This window comes from Bidens hawaiensis, unplaced genomic scaffold (genome assembly GCF_021521415.1).
Source record: "Bidens hawaiensis isolate Kalapana, Puna unplaced genomic scaffold, B.hawaiensis_p1.1 tig00043483_1, whole genome shotgun sequence".
NCBI classification, from domain to species: Eukaryota; Viridiplantae; Streptophyta; class Magnoliopsida; order Asterales; family Asteraceae; genus Bidens; species Bidens hawaiensis.
The window spans coordinates 3833-17767 of record NW_027497708.1 but is presented as its reverse complement, the minus strand read 5'-3'; the positions used below and the strand labels follow the sequence as shown (position 1 = coordinate 17767).

Genomic DNA, 13935 nt, shown 5'->3' with positions numbered 1-13935 from the left:
AACATGGCAGATCTGTTCACCAAGCCACTAGATAAAACTAGATCCAATTTCTTACTAAAAGCTTTAGGCATGATCAACTACGATGAAGTCTAATTGATGATATATGTTTATATGTGCTAACTAACTATTTATTTAAAGGTCTTAAGTGATTTAAGTGCGACTTTGTGAATTTGTCATGATTGAGGTGTGCTTAAATGAATATTCAATAACTTAGGTGTCTATGATACTTAAGTGTGAAATTGTATTATGTTTCATGATTATTTGGTGAGTATGATTGTCTCTTATTGGAATTTTCATCTCCACATACTTGTCTGAAAATTGATCGTGTTTGCTTGGGAAGGATTATGCATTGTGTGCTTAGGACAAGTTGTTTATGCATGATTGTGTCTTGATAGAATTTCATTTTTAGATTGCATGTGTTCATGCTTCAATGAAATTGATAATTGTGTGTTTGATTATGTGACATAGTTTGTCTTTGTCAAAACTACTTTTGTAATTAAAAATTATGTTGATTAAATGATTTATCAAAGAAGTTTTCAAAATTCAAAATGTTTTTATAAAAGAACAAACTTTTGGTGATGAGACATGATAAGATTATTCAGGTCAAGCTTTAAAGAATCTTAAAAGGTTTTAAATGGAAATTGATCCAACCTTTTGGGAAATAATAGAAAATTGTTATTTACACTGATCATATGGATTTAATAGGCTAAAAAGGCTATTAGAGTAATCATTAATATGTATGGTAGCTTTTCAGGATATGAAAAACTAAGGTGATATAAACTAAATACAATTGATAAACTTAATGTGGGGATGCATTGATGAAATATGCATGTCTCAAAACACATCTCTCCAAATGATAGGCAGAAAGTTAACTACCCGGTCATATACAAGTCTGTTGATATTTGGTCACTCAAAAGGATACATTTTATATATTGACAAAGGACAAATTTGTGCAAAAAGATTATACATCAACCAAAAGTTGATAAAAGTACAAACTTGAGGGTTTAAACTACAACTACTAAGGTGGGGCATCATTTATGTCCTAAACACCTTGAATGTAAGGCATGTAAGTCCGAACTGTGTCACATGTAATTCCAATGTTCAACCTCAAAAGTTTGAAGTTTTGAAATGAAAATTTTATTAACGAAAGAAAAATATTCATGTTCTGTCATTTAAAGATGTTTTGACCAAATATCAGGGGAGTTGAAGTCAATTTGGAGTTATCTGGAGAAGGTCAAATAAGCTTTGAGAAAAGATGTGAGGCATCATAGTGCATTATGTGTTATCCATTTATGTATTATGCATATAATTGAACCTAAAACAAATCATCTACGTAATGAAATTCATGCTAAGTATTTACCTGCTATTAACCTGCCTAATTTATCAAAATGATGCTGAGAATGAAATATAGAAAGGTGACCTAACTAGTATGATCCCATGTTGAGATCTTTTCCTAAAGAGAGAAGTTTTGAATTGAAAAACTGAAATCTGATCTCAAAATGCACCTTTTGTTCTTAAACTTTTGATCTTCAAAGAAAAATTGTTGCTTTAGTTTGAGGTTTAAGTTAAAGGGTTGATCTAATAGCAAATATGCTTCAAAATGTCTTATTTATTGTTGATTTGTCTATTCTAATTATGTTTTATAATTACTAAGTATTTTCGAGTATACTTTAGTGATTTTGTGTGAAAAATTTATTCTCGAGTATACCTGAATGTTTAATTGATGATTTGTCTCCTTTTAGTAAACTTGATGAAGTAATTGAAATGTTATGTTTTTGAGTATGCATGACTGTTTTAAAATGAAATATAAGTACTTTAGAGTAAATTATGGGATCTCGAGTACACTTTATGCTTCAGGTACACTTTTATGTTATGAAATGATGAACTAAGGGATTTCAAGCATACTTGAAGAGTTTTAAAGTCATCAAGTAACAATGGTATAATTCGAGTAAACTTTGTATTTCGAGTATATTTGGTAGTATATCTATAAATAAAGTTAACTCTTTAATTAATTAACTTGATTTTCGAGTAAAGTCATATTCGAGCATAGATTGACATTTAGGAATATTTCTAAGTTACTTTATTGATCTCGAGCAAAGTTGTCTACTTGAACATATATACATGATTTTGTTGCTTGTGATTACTTTCTCGAGCAATCTTGTATATTCGAGTAAACTTCTTTCATTTACTCATTTAGTATATTTCTAACAAAATATCCAAGTGCGAGTATACTACTTCTTGAGTATACTTTGTTAGAGAGTATACTAAAAATCACTACTTCTTCTCTCTCATTTCAATTAAATAATACTTTTTTATACCTTTATCATTATCATTTCTCTTTCCTTCACTCACAACCACTTTCAAAATATATTAAAAAATTTAGGATGTGAACAATAACTTTTTAAATATACAGAAAAATCACTGCATTTTTTAAAATATAAAAACTTTTCACTCACAACACTTTAAATCACTCTCTAAATTATAAAAACATCTCTCACATAAAATATGGATTGGATGAGAATGCTCTTATATGGTGGGGTTTTGAGTGCTTGTAAGTGTGAATTATAGGGAGGAGAAAGAAAAGATAATGTTTATTTGTAAATTTGGGGAAACAAAGTTTGCCCCTGTTTATTTTTTAATATTTATTGAATTGGTTGTGAGTAGAGGAGAGAAAACTATAATGATAAATGTATAAAAAATATTATTTAATTGAGCAGTAGAAAGAACTATATTGTATTTTTAGTGTAATCAAGGTTGCAAAAATCTCCAGGCGGACCCTAGGCGGTCAACTAGGGAGTTGTGAGTACTCGGCCTTAGTCGGTGAGTACTCGACCTTAGTCGGAGAGTAATCGGAGATGGCTCACCAAGAACTCGTCCTAGGCGGGGATTACTCGTTGAGTACTCAGCGCCAACCATGAGTGTAATTATAGAGATAAGGATGGAGGATAGGTTGAGAAAGCTCTAAGCTAGCATCATTTGGACCACCCCGCTTTTGATACTTTACAAGATAATTCAGTTTTTAAATAACATCTACTTATACTGTTAATACTTATACTATTAAAGAAAAACAATTCCACGTGTCTTTCAATTAGACTCTTCACATATGCTACCAAGTGTAAAAGTTTTTATTTTTACAATTTCCCCTTCATGAATGATAAAATGAAAAATTTGTTGTTGGTGGGAAACTGGGAATCGAATTCACTACCTTGCTTTTAAAATATGCGAGCATTACCAACTCACCTAGGATGACTTATGTCATCCTTCTCTTTTTCTTAATTGGTATAGATTCACAACCTTCCATTTTGATTTCTTTTAAAATACAAATACAAATTATTATTATTATTACTAATCTATGTATTTTAGGAAATTATTTATATTATATGAATCCATAAGATATGTTGTTATGTATATTATTAAAATTTAACTTTTTTTAACCACCCACTTATCACACGGCTCTATCCTAATATTTTATATATCACTACATAGTTTGATTGAAATAAGTTTTTTTTATTTACAATAGTTTTTTACTTTTCATTTATTTTGTAGTATGTATGATACTTTGTAGTATTTATCACTAATTTGAAACACATAATATACATTCAGAGCACCCTTAATAATAACACTTAGGTTATCAGTATCGGCTAGTTCGTGATAGTATCAGAATTAAAACCCAACTATACTTCAAATAAAAAAACAAATTAAAAAATAGAAAATATAAAAACCAAATAATTAAATAAAAAAATAAAATAAATATAAAATTATAAAAATCTAACTTAGTTTCTAAAAAAATCAATAGTAAAAAATAATTCAAAAAACGATCTTTGTGGCACCAATCTAAATATCAGGGGTGTCAATCGTGTTAGGTTGACGGGTTGAAGTGTTGAGATTCGTCAACCCTAACCCATCCCCTATATTAATTCGTTTGGTGACGTGTTGATGCGTATTTATTCGTGACATGTTACGTGTCAACCCATTTTACATTCATTTACGGATATGTGTAATACCTACTAACTAGTAATAATTTAAATAATTAGTTACTCTTTTTCATGTAAAACATTTTAGTAATTAGTGATAAATCTAATTACTTTGTATTTATTTCTTATTCCTAAATAACAAACTTGGATGTACATATTTAGCTCAATATAAGAAAAAACGTATGGAAATAATCAGTTAATAAACATATAAAACTAATAAGATAAAAATGTTGTAAGTGAAGAGTAGATAAAAGTAGTTAAAAAAGAATTTTTTTTAAAGCTAATAAATATATAAAAAATAAAAATCTAATAGATATATCAAAATATTAAGGGGGTGTTTGGGATTTCTTATTTCACCTCTTTATAATTTATTTAAAGCATAAGTTTTAATTTACAAAGTTGTAATTTATACATTATACACTCACAAAACCTAACTTGGGCAAACACCTTGGGGGGGGGGGGGGGGGTGGATGTGATGCAATTACTCATCACACACCCCACCCAATCAAATGGTGTCACATCACCAACTCCAAATCCATCACATGTGATGGATTTTTACTATGGGTGGTGGTGTGGTGTGATGGAATTTTTTTAATAAATATAAATAAAAATAAAACAATATTACATTAAATAAAAAATAAAACAAGATTACATTAAATAAAACAAGTAAATTAAAAAACCCGACAAAAAAAAATCTACGGCCCTTCCCAACCCCACTTGTCGCATATCTCGCGTTTACGTTGAATTTGGATTGATTTAAGGGGTTCCTCAAGATGATCGTGCGGTTGTAGGATGAAAGTTAGATTGGCGTTTTTTTGGTTTTCATTTAAATGGTTGATATACGTCTCCTCACGTTTCATTTTTAAAATATGAGCCTGTTTCTTTCTCTCCTTCGTCTCGACCATTTCTGTCATCTTAGCCGACTTGTATTCGATGAAGTTTTCGACTTGTATGTGATTCGGCCGTGTGGGTGTGGGTATGTCTTCGTCGGGATTGTCTTCGGGTTCCTCGTTCAAGTTCATGTTCGGCATGTTGCATGACAAGCCGCCAGTAGACGTTTTGTAGTCCCCGGACTCGGAAGTTTTTGATCTTTTTGAACAAGATCCTTTCTTCCATTGAGCCGTTGGTCCGCTCAAATCGACCAACGGAATCGGTTCCCACTTCGCGTGACGTCTCGCAATCTCCCACGCTTCCAAGTGGGGAAAATCCCTACATTTGTAAAGTCGGACATATTCGGCCAAAGCGTTCTTTATGATAGTCGCCTCGCTCGATCCGCTTTGTGGAGTTCGGGACTACAAAACATTTAGAAAAAATATATATATCAAATTGAAAAAATAAGTACTAGATTATAAAATAAATAAACAAAAATAGTTACCTTTTGGACTCGGAAGTTTTTGATCTTTTTGAACAAGATCCTTTCTTCCATGGAGCCGTTGGTCCGTTCAAATCGACCAACGGAATCGGTTCCCACTTCGCGTGACGTCTCGCAATCTCCCACGCTTCCAAGTGGGGAAAATCCCTACATTTGTAAAGTCGGACATATTCGGCCAAAGCGTTCTTTATGATAGTCGCCTCGCTCGATCCGCTTTGTGGAGTTCGGGACTACAAAACATTTAGAAAAAATATATATATCAAATTGAAAAAATAAGTACTAGATTATAAAATAAATAAACTAAAATAGTTACCTTTTGGATGTAACAAGCATTAAATTTTGACATTTTTCGATTCAAATCTCCCCACTTGCCAATCATTTGATCTTTGTTTCGTTCGGTTGCGCCGTGAAGTTGCGAGAAATGGGCTTTAATACGTTTTCATAACGCTTCTTTTCTTTGTTGGTTTGAGTGTTTTTTTTATTCGGAGCAATGTAAATAAGCCTTGGTCAAGGCGACCTCCTCATCGGCCAACCAACGTCGAGCACCTCTTTGATGCGGCTCCTCATCCGCGGATTCATCTTCATCCAAAGTTTGCACATCGTGACGAAAAGCACTTGTAAATTGATGTATAACTTCGTTATCGTCTAGGGGATCGACGGACATTTGAGACGGTTGAGATCCAAACATTTGAAAAGCATTATTTGGATAATTTTGGGTAGAAAAAGTTGGAATAAAAGGTTGGTTTTGATACGATTGGTTTTGGGACGGTTGATAATAACGTTGTTGTTGGGAAGGTTGTTGTTGGTTTTGGGACGGTTGAAAAGGTTGTGGATTATAAGGTTGTTGTTGGGAAGGTTGGTTTATGTCGGGTTCGTCTTGTAAGCGAAATCTCGTCGGTTCACCTAGATTTTGTCGAACCTTTGGTCGGGTTTGGGTTTTCTTTGAACCCGACCCACGTTTCTTAGAACCCTCCATTTGATATGTTAAAAATGGTGTGTGTAGTAGAAGATTTTGAGTTGGATTTGAGTTGGATTTGTGTATGTTTTGAAGATATATTTTAGTTATTTATATAGGTAAAATATGTTTTTTTTTATTTCCAAATCCATCCCAAACGGTCATCCCACCCAACGGCTCTTTTCCTTGATTTTCACCCAATTCCACGCGTGATGGCCATCACTCAACCCCACCATCACTTGTGTGATACACCACCGGCGGCGGTGTGGGGTGAGCCCATCACGCGTGATGGGCCTTCCTCACGCAGTGCCCCGAGTGGCCTTATAACTTATTAGCTATAAGGGGAGAGGGGATGGTTCCATTTTCCTCACACACCACACCCAATGGTGGTGTGCCACATCACCAAGTCCAAATCCATCACATTTGATGGAATTTGGTAGGGGTGGTGGTGTTGTGTAGTGTGATAGGAATTTTTTTGTTTTTTGTTTTTTGTTTTTTTTTTCTTTTTTTCAACGTAAAAAATAAAACAATATTTTACTAGAACATAAAAAATAAAAAACAATATTTTACTAGAACATAATTCAACTTAAAAATTAGAATTAAAAAATAAAAGTTACAATAAACGTCTACTCCTCGTATGAATCCGAAAATTCCAAACCTAAAGAACCTATAAGCTCAACTAGATCTCATCTCAACCGGTGGTGAATATCTTCATCTCGCAAGTCTAATTGCACATCATCGGGAACGGGAACTTGAGTAGGAGGATCCGGTACCCAATCTGGAGAAAATGCATGTCCATCTTCTTTTATTAATATATTGTGTAATATGATGCATGCATACACGTAGCTAGAGATCGTGGGTTATTTCATTGCACGAACCGGTCGACTAAGTATGCACCATCTACCCTTTAAAACACCGAAAGCTCTCTCGACATCTTTTCTTGCCGATTCTTGAAACTACTTGAACGCTTTTTCATTTTCCTCGACAGGAAACGAAAAGGCTTTCACAAAAACAGACCATTGCGGGTAGATACCATCGACAAGATAGTAGTCACATCTGTAATATCTCCCATTGACAAAATACGGATAGAAAGGTGTGGTACCATTTGTTACGCTCTGAAACAACGGTGATGTGTACAGAACAATGATGTCGTTGTTTGAGTCTGGAACACCAAAATAGGAATGCCAAAACCATAAATCATTTGACGCGACCGCTTCAAGTGAGATGGTCAGTCGTTTGATATCACCCCTAACATACGCCCCTCGCAACTCCCGGACAATTCCTCCATTCGATATGTGTACAATCGATGCTACTGAGCATCCCTGGAAAATGCCATCTAGCCTCGTGCGCGGCGTAAAGACGTGTAATGTCGTGTCTTGTTGGTTTTCGTAGAAACTCTTTGCCATACAATTTAATAATCGTGTTACAAAAGAATTGTAGACATTCACGTGAAGTTCTCTTAGACATTTGTAAGTATTCATCGAATTGGTCGGGTGGGTTACCTGTCGCTAATTGACGAATAGCGGATGTGCATTTTTGAAGCGCCGTAAAACTCCGTTTGCCCCTCGCGTCGTAAGATTCTTGAAACCATTCTTCGTTTGCTTCGACGTCAGCTACAATCTTTAAAAATAAAGATTTCGGCAAACGAAATTGTTCCCTAAACGTCTCGTCATTGTATTTCGGCTCCTCCACAAAATAGTCGTTCATTAGCACTTCGTGGGCATGTACACGATCACGATCCACCATTTTTTTCTTTGGACGGCTCGGGCCTTCAAGTTCGTTATATAACAACGGGAACCATTCGAGAATGTCATTCTTCGTTTATGTTTTATTTATATATTGGTTACTTTTTTTTATTTAAATCCCCCTCCCCCACCCCCAACGGTCAAAACCCAACGTTCATATTTTCTTGGAAACCACCCCCTCACAACGTGATGGCCATCACGCAAACACCCCCATCACGCGTGATGGGGCACCGGCAGTGGTGTGTGTGAGGCCATCACGCGTGATGGAGGATGGTCACGCTCCACCCCGGGTCCCCTAAGGAGCTAAAATAAGGAACCTCAAACACCCCCTAACTTTTTGAAAATTCTTAAATGGGTTAACAAGTCAACCCACCTACTAATTTAACAGGTCATGTGTGGGTTGACTCGTTATTTTAGCGGTTTGGGTTTGGCACAGGTCATGTCAGCCTAACCAAACATATATTTTTTATGTCGGGTTTGGGTTGTGTCAGAATTTGCAGCCATTACTAAATATAAGTATAGTTTTGGGGGAACAAACCATAAAATGTTATTAAACATGACCTATTTTGCATTATGAGTATTTTAGAGGGACCAATATTGTAAGTTACTGATATGAACAAAACAAATCCTCTCGTCCCCAATTTGTCAGTATAATTTGAGCCTGAAATTAATTACCCGACGAATAATTTCAACAGAAATTAATTAGTGTTGCTTCTGATAATCAATCAATCAATCAGGTTTGTTTCGTATCATATTCTCCAATTAACTTTTAAATCTTACTAATTACCCATCTGTCATTAACTAATTTCTCAATGTTTTGTTCTTCCTAGGGTTTTATACATACTCTTTATACTCAGGCCTTGTCATTATAATCTTTTTTTCTCTATTTTTTTTAAATTCTTAAATCTTTTTTAAACTTATTGTGATAGAAGTACAGACAAGCAGTTAAGTTAGTTTTAAATTTGATAATTAACTGTACAAATATATTTCATTATTTTTTATTATCTGTGTGAATGCTGTAATTATGTGCAATGTTGTAAAAATTGAAATTAGTCGGTGACTAGTCGCCAATTGATGGCTTACTGATTCATTTTTTTTGCTAATTTGTGGCATTAGTTGTTAGTCGGTCAAATTGGTAAAAAAATCGCACCTTTTTAATTCTTTTTGTTTTTGTTTTTTAAAAGGCAACCGGAGCTTGGTTTTCTCGTTGATTTGTTTCATTTTCGTTTAATTGTTTATGTTTCAAGTATTTATCTAAACATTTATATGTAACTTTTCAAAAATATATATATGAGTTTCAATCCGATAAATCCCGATTAATCGCTAGTTGGTACCCCACCGCCGACTAGCGAGTTCTACAGCACTGATTATTTGACAAAATTGTTTGTCTGCTTTTGTTTTTAACACTTGCTAGGTGTATATCTAGAGCTATGCAATCATGTTATTTAACCTTATTTTCTAAACTGTTTTGCAGTTAAATTCTACATCTTTGTTATCACCATCTGTTTAATCACTCTGTCATACTACAAGATTTTGGATATTGATATCAGTAGTTGTATCAGTCAAGGTCATGGCTAACAACTATGACCAACCTCTCCCTCCTGGCATTGAGTGCTTACCGAGTTCTACACCGCAGTTATCATCTTTAAATCAATCTGCACAACCGCCGCCTCAGCATTTCCAGAATTATGCTAATGTTCAACAACATAGTTATTATTCTGAAAACACTCACTACCATAGTTACCCTTCTAATGTGGTCCACACTCCTGGAAACTTTCATCCACAATATACCTCACCTCAACCTGCGCTCTATGCACCTCCAGTAAACGCTCAACAATATCATGCCTCAAATGCACAACAGGAAACCGGTAAGTGAGTCCCAACCGAATCAAATATTAATGGAAACAATTTGAAGTTTGTGCTTTGCAGTATCAATGTATGGTAATCTTTTTCTTCATAATGTGTAATGCGTTAGGTTATCATGATATTGAATCTGCTGCCCAAGATGCTGTGCTACGCGAACAAGTATGTCAAATACGTCCTTTAAGTTTACTTTTTTATATCAACATATTATTTATGATTTCTTTGCTGATTCAGAAAATAATATATTTTTTGCAGGACATTGCGACTCAGAAAGTTATACTTGATCAAAGGTATGATATGTTGTCTTCATGGTAAAACTTAACAACCGCACGGATTACTTCATGGTGTGATGGTATTTAATATTAAATGTGTGAACTAGAGAAGCTAGGTCTGCTGCTGGATCACATGAAGAGAATTCAGATATTTTTGCAGGACGACATGATCCTACTGCTATAAAGGTATGTACATAATTTTTTTTATAGTTAACGCTGTATAAAGAATGATTCGAACTTCTTCACGCAGGAACATCTACTGAAGATAACAACAGATCATCGTTCACAGATGGCAATAAAGCATGACAAGCCTGCTTCTACAGAAGGTTGGTTTGATTTTTAATTTTCTTTGATGAAAGAGTTTATTAAACTAATGAAACAATCTATATTTTTACATTTATTTTAGCTAACGTGGAGATTGGGAACGGGTACGGTGTACCTGGTGGAGGTGCTTATTACACTGCTTCAAGGACCGACACTATTTCACCTGGTAAACCCGTGGTTTAAATAAAGGAATATTAATATTTTTTAGTTTTGATGCATGTAAATCTTGAAATTTGTTGTCTTCAAAGTTTGGTTTTAATAACACTACAGGAAGCAATGGCAATGGAAGACATGAATCTGGCCAAAACATTTCTGAACAGAAACCTACTAATACCAATGATTTACCGGAGTTTCTTAAACAAAAATTGAGAGCTAGAGGAATTATCAAAGAAGAGCCAACCAAGGACGATACTGCTAATGTTGATAATGTAAGTTGGTCTCCGTATCCTTTCTTTAAATGTTATTCAATACACACACACACACACGTGTATATATGTACTTATGATATATCTTCTTCCCAACTAATGATGGAGAAGTTGAAGAATCAAGTTAAGCAATCACCTGAAATGACAGGGCCTTCGACATTACCACCAGGATGGGTCAGATAACTTGTTATATTTTAAGGGCATTTAGTTTTTAAAATTTTTCTAGTTTGTTTGAAGTCTTATTGTTTATTTTTGCTATTATATAGATTGAATCTAGGGACCCGACAACTGGTTGTGTATACTACTACAACGGAAAATCTAGAAAAAGTCAGTGGGAAAAGCCTGTGGGGCCGTCTTTGAACTCACAACCGCAATCATCTTCGGATCTTCTAGAAGACTGGCAAGAGGTACTTGATGAGACAAGTGGTATGTAATATGTGAATTATAGATATATATTATTTTCTCTGATTATCTAAATGTTATTAGTTATTATATGTTTAGATGACACAACAGTTTTCATCTAAACAGGTTGTAAATATTACTACAACTCGAAAACCAACATATCACAGTGGGAACACCCTGGTTCATCACAAAAGTCAGCCTTCGGTCAACAGGTCAAGATAGATCTAAAGAAATGTTCCGGTTGTGGTGGTTGGGGATTAGATCTTGTACAGTCATGGGGTTATTGCTGTCATTGCACACGGTACTTTCATCAAATCTTTCTTGAAATAGTTTATGAAAACTTTATAAAATGGAAACATTTTCAGTGATTATTTATCATATATTAACTTTTGTTGTAACTAAAGTAATTTGTCTTGTATTTAGGGTTCTTGACCTTCCAGAACGCCAATATCTGTCTATGATTGCCGCCAGTCAACATCAAGCCACCAATGACGGGACTAGTTCTAGATCTTGGTATTAACCTTTTTAAAAAAACTCGCTTATTCCTTAGGTTTGTTGTCTAGCGTTGGCTCTGCGTACCGATCCTTAGGGGGCACCTCATGCTTCTACACTTGTTACTATTTTTTATTATTTGCATATATGATGCAGGAGCATCCGGTCCATTAAGTCGGCCCAGGCCACAAGTTTGTTTTTATTTATAAATAAGGTTGTTAGGTCTTTTGTTTAGTTCAGTTGATTGTTTTTAATAAAGAATTTGTAAGCTTTAAGCTTTGTTAACCGAATCATCCGGTTCGAATCATTTGAATTAAATCATTGTGTTCTTGAGCCATTTGATTGCTAGTCGAAACTGCATCAATATATTTTATTGTTGAATTTGTAGGTCAAGCATGAAACCGCCATCAGGAAAAGGAAATAAAAAAGAAAGCAGAAAACGTGCTCATACTGAAGATGATGATTTGGATCCAATGGACCCAAGTTCATATTCAGATGCTCCACGGGGCGGCTGGTATGCTATTACGTTCAATTTTTGTTTGCATATTAATATTTTTTAGTACCACTAACTAGTAAAAGATTATTTTTAATCCCCATTGACCTGATTTGTGTGGTAATCTCTTGCTGATTTTCAGGGTGGTTGGCCTGAAAGGAGTACAGCCACGAGCGGCGGATACTACTGCTACGGTATGCCCACCTCTTTTATTTTGGTTCTTCTATTTCAATCACCTATTTAATTGTAAGGGGCAATTTTATATGTGGAAACATGCATAGTATCATATCTACCTATAAAAGATATTAGAACTTAGAAGTTCACACTTACACATTTTATCAAGTACAATTTACAATATGACCGTTTCGCCATTCACTTTCGCCATACACTGAAAACTCTCATGCATTAAGGGAAGGGTAAATTTGAAAATGGGTGTATTTGATATTGTGGTTTTGTGTTGGGTAAAATATTGTATTATACCAAGTTTTGAGGGTGTATAGAAAATTATTCCGGATCGTAATCACATGGCTAAAAGTAAGAGACTTACAAGTTTGGACTGACTATTTAAATCATGACAATTTTCAGGGTCCTCTGTTTCAACAACGACCTTATCCATCACCTGGTGCAGTTCTAAGGAAAAATGCTGAACTTGCTTCGCAGAGGAAGAACCCTGGTGCTAACTATGCCCCGATTTCCAAAAGAGGAGATGGAAGTGATGGCCTTGGAGATGCCGATTAAACATCTTGAAAACGAAATCGTTATCTTGGAAGACTGGTGTCGTTTCCTTGGATTTTGATCTTTGAAATGTAGGCGGCTTTAAGTTGAAGCATATGCTGTTTGAATGAATATCTTTTGATTTCAACATATGATTAGCAGAGCATAAGTAGTTCAAGCTTATATGAGTGGCACTGTGTCTTGAAAGTATATGGATGTTTTGTGGTTTCCAGGTAACCACTTTTATTATTGAAGCTAGTTTTCGAACTTGTTAACATGGATTCATAATAAATATTTGTGGATTTATTGATATGATTGCATGAGATGCATATTTTGTGTGGAAGCAACTGTACAGTCGCGGCAAGAACTTACTACGTCCCATGGTAAACACTGTATTGTCAAGCGTGTTGTCACGTAAAGAAAGCGATATGGTTAGAGTTACCGTGATAATGAGAAATAGTTAATTGGGAGAGGAATGAGGAATCCATTCTTATTTTTTTTTGTACTAGTTTATATGTTCGTGTGTCACACGAGCTGAAAATATTATTTTTAAAACATATAATCTATGAAATAATAAAAATTAAATAAAAATGTAACCGAATAACTAAAATATGACAAGAGAAAAAAAATATTACAAATTTTTAAATACTTTGTATACAACATTCGTTGTATTTAAAAGGTTAACATCAATATTAGGATAACGACATTGAGGTCGTCTCGTCTTGTAACTCTTAATGCGATATACAATTGACTGTGTAAAAACTTGTTTTTGTCTAAAACAAACCAACTCTTGATATGATTGTCCTTGACTCTTGGTAATAGTCATTGCAAAACACACACGAGGGAGTTGTCTTGTTTGTAACTAAAGGTGAAGTTATTTGTCTAACGTAAGGTGAAGTTACTT

At 34.5% G+C, this 13935-nt stretch overlaps 1 protein-coding gene across 1 annotated transcript; it reads left to right on the top strand.

The window, feature by feature from the left end:
- The first annotated feature begins 9520 nt into the window (after positions 1 to 9520).
- On the top strand, positions 9521 to 13523 carry LOC143594327 (uncharacterized). The gene is made up of 14 exons (XM_077073661.1): positions 9521 to 9914; positions 10022 to 10071; positions 10165 to 10199; positions 10289 to 10367; positions 10432 to 10507; positions 10588 to 10671; positions 10776 to 10933; positions 11042 to 11104; positions 11197 to 11356; positions 11459 to 11633; positions 11756 to 11845; positions 12213 to 12338; positions 12460 to 12511; positions 12903 to 13523. Exons 1-14 carry the CDS (start codon positions 9617 to 9619, stop codon positions 13053 to 13055), a joined length of 1599 nt encoding a protein of 532 aa, XP_076929776.1. The 5' UTR covers positions 9521 to 9616; the 3' UTR covers positions 13056 to 13523.
- The last annotated feature ends 412 nt before the right edge of the window (positions 13524 to 13935 follow it).

What these genes read in the sequence shown, in the direction of transcription:
- LOC143594327 (XM_077073661.1), top strand. Translation starts at nt 9,617, where the DNA reads ATGGCTAACAACTATGACCAACCTCTCCCTCCTGGCATTGAGTGCTTA. An exon ending in AAAGTTATACTTGATCAAAG is followed by an intron (nt 10,200 to 10,288) that starts GTATGATATGTT and finishes TGTGTGAACTAG; the next exon opens with AGAAGCTAGGTCTGCTGCTG. An exon ending in CAAGCCTGCTTCTACAGAAG is followed by an intron (nt 10,508 to 10,587) that starts GTTGGTTTGATT and finishes CATTTATTTTAG; the next exon opens with CTAACGTGGAGATTGGGAAC.